Here is a 6,135-nt window from a genome sequence, read left to right on the forward strand (position 1 = left end):
GGGGTTTTCGGCGCTCGCCGTGCGTAGCAATTGCTGGCTACGTGCCAACAGGTCCGCGGCCTGTTGGAGGGGGGTTTGCCTTCGGTCCATGGCGCGATTGACTGTCCGACTGTTTGTAGTGGATACAAGAATACATGATTAATACGGTAATAATAGAATAAGCATATTTGTATATATATATATCAATGTGTATACCAAAATCTGATATATTACTATTTGTTAGCGGTGGTGTCGGGTGAGGGTTGCTCTGTGGGTGTCGAGTGTTTTAAGCATGATACGTGAAGTTTGCGTGGTGGCTGTTGATCTGTAAGGAACACGCCTTTGCCTACGCGCGTTTGTAATGTTACCGGTCCCCACCACTTGGGTGCGAAGCCGGCGTGGAACTTCGCGTGCGCTTTCGACAGGTGGTGCGCTTTGTAATACACTGTGTCGCCTGTTTTATAGGCCGTGCACGTCTGGTCACCTGTCACAGGTGGTATTTCCAGTACGTGTCTCTCGCGGCTTTCCCTACCCACATTGATTTGTTCGATCGGGCTGTCCGTTGTCCGAGTCAGTGCCCATTCGCCCGGCCGCTTCATCTCTCTGCCGAGGACGAGTACCGAGGGGGGAAATCCTGTCTGGTCGTTACGTCGGTTCCTAATCGAAAATAATATGGGGGGTATTTTGGCGTCCCACGTGTTGTGGTTGCCGCCGGCGAGTAGTGCGCGCAACCCTTTTTTTATGTCCTGGTTGCGCCGTTCGACGGGGTTGGCCCTAGGATGGTATATCGGGGTTGTACAGCCCTCGGCTCCCCACAGTTCGATCGCGCTGCGCATATCGTTCGCTACAAATTGAGGCCCGTTGTCGCTTAGGCACACACGGGGGTATCCGAACCGGGAAAAGAATTCTCTTTCGAGTGTCTCGGTTATCGTCTTTGTAGTGGCTGTTCCGAGTGGGTATGCCTCGGTCCATCTACTAAACATATCCGTGGCGACCAGTAAATATTGTTTTCCCCTGCTCGTGCGTGGGTAGGGGCCCATGAGGTCTATGCTAATTACCTCCCAGCGGTGGCGGGGTGTTCTGGCGGTCATTGGGTCGTCTGTGCGTCTGTTTAGTGGTTTGGTGCACGCGCAAATGTGACACGCCCTGACGTATAGTCGTACGTCGTTTTTTTGACCTTACCAGTAAAACCGTTGTTTTATTGTCCTATACGTTTCCTTCCAGCCTGGGTGGTTTGCGAGGACGTGTTCGTGGTATGTCCATATCACGTTCTGTGTTTTGGTGCGCGGGACGACTATGGGCGTGTGTCCGCGCATATTTATTCGTAGGAGACCGTCGGTGACAACATATTTGTTGTCTTTATTCACGGTGCGTCCGGTATCGCGCGTCGTGACGTCCGGCGTCGCGTGTGTGATGGTGGTCCCGACGGTGGTGTCTTCCGGGTCAGCGGTGGCAAACAAATTGTCGACCGGCGCACTATTAGCGGTGGTGAGCGGTGTAATTGGTGCTCCTACTAGTCGCTCCTCGAGGCGGTCCTCGTCTAAGGGGGGCCCGGGGGCTGTGTTGCGGGACAGCATGTCCGGCGCTTCATTCTGTACGCCGGGCACGTGTATGGTGGTGTAATCCAAGTTAGCCAGTTGTAGTGCCCACCTGGTTAACTTGGAATTGGTGTTTTTGGCCCGGTGGAGCCATGTGAGTGCCGAGTTGTCGGTGAATAGGTCAAAATGGCGGGCTTCTAAGTATGGTCTAAACTTGTCGGTCGCCCAGATTATCGCGAGACACTCGCGTTCTACCGCGGCGTACCTAGTCTGCGTGTCACTAAACTTTTTGCTAGCGTAGGCGATTATCCGTCTTTCCTCCGGTCTGTCACCCCGTTGGAAAAGTACGGCACCTGCTCCTATTTCGCTAGCATCGGTTTGTAGGCAAAACGGTTTTCCGTAATCGGGTGTCGATAGTTTCGGCGAATCGTACAACGCGTGTTTTATTTTCATAAAAGCTGCCTGTTCGATTTCGGTCCACGCCCATTTAGTCCCTTGTTTGAGCCTATTCGTTAGGGGTGCTATGGTGTCCGCGTAGTTGTCTACAAATTGGCTGTACCAGTTGCAGACGCCTAAGAACCTCCGTAGGTCCCGTATTTTCGTGGGTGGGGGAAATTGCATGATGCACTCTAGTTTCTCCGGTTGTTTGTCTATCCCGTCGTTGTTCACTAGGTGTCCAAGAAATGCGATTTCGGTCGATCCGAAAGTGCATTTTTTGGTGTTTCAAGTTAGCCCGTATCGCTGTAGACGCTCTAGAACTTTGTCTAGGTGACACTGGTGTTCGTCAGTGGTGTTTGAAAACACCACTATGTCGTCTAGGTAGACGCGGACGTACTCGTCCAGATATCCCCTCAGAACTTCGTTCATAAGTCGTACAAAGGTCATGGGGCTGTTTTTGAGGCTGAAAGGGAGGACTCGGAACTGGTATAGACCCCGAAGTGTCCGGAATGCCGTGTATTTTCGCGCCTCGAATTTGCCGTATTAACGTATTGAGGTCGGGCATCGGGTACGCGTCGGACTCAGTGACGTCATTGAGCCGTCTATAGTCGATGCACAGTCTGTGAGTTCCGTCTTTCTTTTTCGCTAAGACGACGGGTGCCACCCACGGGGAGGTGCTTTGCTCCACGAGTCCCTGTTGCTCCATATCCCGTACCATGGTGTCTATTTCTACCTGTTTCGCGTGCGGATAGGGATATGGTTTTAGCGCTATTGGTGTTTGGTTCTTAAGGAGGATGTCGTGTTCGATTAATCTGGTGCGCCCTACCCTACCGCTGAAAACGTCCGGGTAGCCGCGAACTACTTCGGTTATTTTCGCGCGTGTGGGTGGGTCACCGTGTATTGTTAATTTATCGATATCTGCGGTCGGGCGGGGGGTGGTTGTCCGGCCTTTCCAGCACGCCAATGTCCTCCTATGTGTACCTAAATGTATAGTGCTCGTCGTGTAGTCCCAAGTGACTTCGTTGTCTACGAGGAAGTCGTGTCCTAGGAGCACGTCGCAGTATAATGTGTCCATTATTGCTGCGTTGAAAGTGACCGTTAGGTCGCCTAATCTGGCTTCGAATGTGGCGGTACCACTTGTTACTGTGATGTGTCCTTCCGCCATTCGTACGTGTGCGGGTTGTCCGTGGTGGGGTGTGCCATGTGCGTGTGCAATGTTCGGGCTTACGTATGATTTCTGTGCCTGTGAGTCGAGTAGTGCTGTTACGAAGCCTGACCTAAATTCGAGTTCGACCGCGGGGGTCGGAATTTTGTCGGGGCGTGTTCATTTAGCATCATTCGACGACGGGTGTGTGCTGTAGCTGGGTAACTGGTTCTCAACCGCGAAATCGGTGTCCCTGGTGGCGGTGTGTACCGCCATTACCAGGGCGTCCGTTTCGGTTACCTCTGAACTGCGCACGCATTCCGACGGCGCACGTGAAAATTCCGCAGTAGGGGTCGTTGTGTGTGGTGATGATGACCTACTACCTACCGAATTTTTGTGTGTGGGCGGGCGATATATTCGATGACGCCGAGCGTGTCGATGTGCGTCTGAAGGTTATATCCCCGTCAGCGTTGCCGAGCATTGTTTGTGTGGGTGTGATTGTGTGTGTGTGATGCGGCGGTGCGAACAAATGTCCGCCGACTCATCTGGCGTTTCCCGAAGCCGGTGCGTTTTCGGGACAGTCGCTATTCCAGTGCGATCCGCCACAGTGCCTGCACGGGACGCGCGGTAGTGGTCTGCCGGGCGTGTTGTCCCTCGTTCACGGCTGCCGTGGTGGTTGTGGTGTACGCGACCGTCCGGGTTTTGTGTACAACGCTGCTGTTGTCGGAGGTGAAGGCGGATCATCCGGTGTATCCATGATTTCCGCTATTAGGTTTAGGTCCGCGAATGTGTTGGGACGTTGCAGTAAAATGTGCATACGGTATTCCTTTCGCGTTAGTCCAACTATCGTATGTACTAGCTGTGGTTCAACCTTGTCCGTTGTTGATACGACGTGTTAATTGGTGTTTGCGCGAAATGAAATCCGTTAGCAACTGCGTTGGGGATTGCCGGACGGTCATTACCTCCTCCTGCAGCCGGGACTGAATTGTCATGCAGTTGAATTTTTTTTAGAAAATTCGCACGAAATTCGTCCCAGGTGTAGTCCAGTAGCCTGACGGTGTTCCACCAAGTTTCGGCTGCACCCTTTAACAGCGGTTCGATAATGCTCGTCCAGCCTGTCCGTTCAATCTGCGTTTTATACAGTGTGGCTTCGACCCTATGTATAAACCGTACCGGGTCCTTGGGTGTCGTTCCGTGGAACTCCGGCAATGAGTATCTCACTGTGCGTATTTCGTCATACGGTATAAACGACTGTTGTAATACGCAGCTGTGTGGGGTGGCGGCGGTGTGTGAAGTGGACGACGTTTTATCAAAGTGGACGTTGCGGTATGCGTGGTGGTTGCCCGCGGACGGTGATTCGCGTGACGCGGGTCCTCTTGCTCCGCAGTCCGTGATGTTCGGTGTGTCGGTGTTTGTGTAGTGGTGTGTGTTATCCGTGGGCGGTTCCTCCGGCGTGCTCCAGTATTTCCTAGATAATGTTGCGCGCTGCGGACGAGTCGGTGCGGGTGCGTTCGGTTGTGTTTCCGGTGTCAGACGTGACATACCCATCTCAAGGCGACGCATTGTCTCCGCTAAGCGACGTTGGTCTTCGGCAAAGCGGGCCATGTAGTCCTCGAGCATGGTTAGCCGTGTGTCCAACCCGGCCGTGTGCGGCGGGTTTTGCGCCGTTTCTCGTACCCCTTTTAGTATGCCACGGGCTGATTGTATTAAATCCGTGGCATGTTGTGCGGTGTGTATGTGGGTGTGGTGTTGGTCATGTTTGTCGATACGGGGGTGGAGGCACGGTTGTCCGTGTCCGGCTCGGTGTGCCCGGCGTTGTGCGCCGGGTTAGTGTCCATCTCGGTCCCGGTTGTCCCATCGGTTTCCATAGAGGGGAACCGGACGGAGTTTGCCTGTATTCCCATTCCCGCGAGGTGGTCTGCTAACCGGATTTCGAGCGCATCTTTTGTGCCTCCTTCCGATAGCCCGCGTTGCCTGCACTCGTACCTTAGTTCCGCTGCGGTCAAATCACTCAAAAATTTTCCTGCCATTACGTCTGGTTGTCCGGTGTTACGTTCAAGAAAGAAAATTTACAAGTGTTGATGTTATCGGCAGAACGGATATCGCGTTCTTTCGATCTGTGCTGACCGCGTATCGATATCTATTTATGTACGAATGTAGGTCGCTGGGTCGTTGACCGTTGTTGTTGTGCTTGCCGGGTGATCACAATAACCGGTTTCCGTAATGTATAGTTGCGGCTGTGTGTGTGTGTGTGTGTGTGTGTATTCCTGTCGACTATCGCGATTCGGGACGGCGGCGACGGCGGCGGCGGTGGTCCGGTTTCGTGGTGGGCTTTTCCCGGGTACTTGCGAGGTGACGCTGGGCGGGTGGTGGTGCTTGCTGTGGTGTTTATGACCGTGTCGCGCTGTAGTGTTCCTACCTATCCTAATCCCCGTGTTTGCAGTGTCGCGCGCGGTGAGATCGGTGCGTCCGTAAGTCAGGCGGTGCGGCTATCGTTACGTTCTTTGTGGTTATGTTACGTAACGCGGGTTTTCCCGTTATAGCCTGCAAACCACGTTTTTGTCGTGCGTTGCCAGGGAAGGTTTCGCAAGTCGCACAATGGGGGGCTACTCCTCGGTAGTATAGTGGTAAGTATTCCCGCCTGTCACGCAGGAGACCAGGGTTCGATTCCCCGCCGGGGAGCCAATTTTGACGCGGGTCCTGGTGCGGTCACTGCGTCACGAGTGTAAGGACTGAGTGGTGAGGGAAAGGAAAAAAAAATTAAAACACTAAAAACGGGTTGTTGGTGAAACGGGAGATGTTTATTCGTAAAAAAAAAGAAATGAAAAAAAGAAATCAGGCGAACAACAAAAAAAACCTGTAAAATATGGTGATGAAAAAAAAAGAGAAAAGGGGGATAGAGTCAGTAGCGAACTAGGTGTGTGCTGAAAAGCGCGGGTCACAAGACTAGTTCGTCTAGGTCCGGTTCGCGGTGTCGGCGGCTCGGTTGGTCCGCGTGCGGTTATCGCACGTCGGTGTCGTCCGTCGTCATCTGGC

General features: G+C 53.2%; 1 protein-coding gene and 1 non-coding gene across 2 annotated transcripts; one reads left to right on the forward strand and one right to left on the reverse strand.

Annotated features, from left to right (window-relative positions):
- Window positions 1-212: 212 nt before the first annotated feature.
- On the reverse strand, window positions 213-1,019 carry LOC126554445 (uncharacterized protein K02A2.6-like). The gene has a single exon (XM_050209526.1). It carries the CDS (start codon window positions 1,017-1,019, stop codon window positions 213-215), a length of 807 nt encoding a protein of 268 aa, XP_050065483.1.
- Window positions 1,020-5,709: 4,690 nt separating this feature from the next.
- On the forward strand, window positions 5,710-5,781 carry Trnad-guc (transfer RNA aspartic acid (anticodon GUC)). Its single transcript has one exon. It is a non-coding gene; the product is annotated as a tRNA-Asp (tRNA).
- The last annotated feature ends 354 nt before the right edge of the window (window positions 5,782-6,135 follow it).

Source organism: Aphis gossypii, unplaced genomic scaffold, assembly GCF_020184175.1.
Source record: "Aphis gossypii isolate Hap1 unplaced genomic scaffold, ASM2018417v2 Contig00507, whole genome shotgun sequence".
Classification (NCBI taxonomy): domain Eukaryota; kingdom Metazoa; phylum Arthropoda; class Insecta; order Hemiptera; family Aphididae; genus Aphis; species Aphis gossypii.

What these genes read in the sequence shown, in the direction of transcription:
- LOC126554445 (XM_050209526.1), bottom strand. Translation starts at nt 1,019, where the DNA reads ATGGGCCCCTACCCACGCACGAGCAGGGGAAAACAATATTTACTGGTC.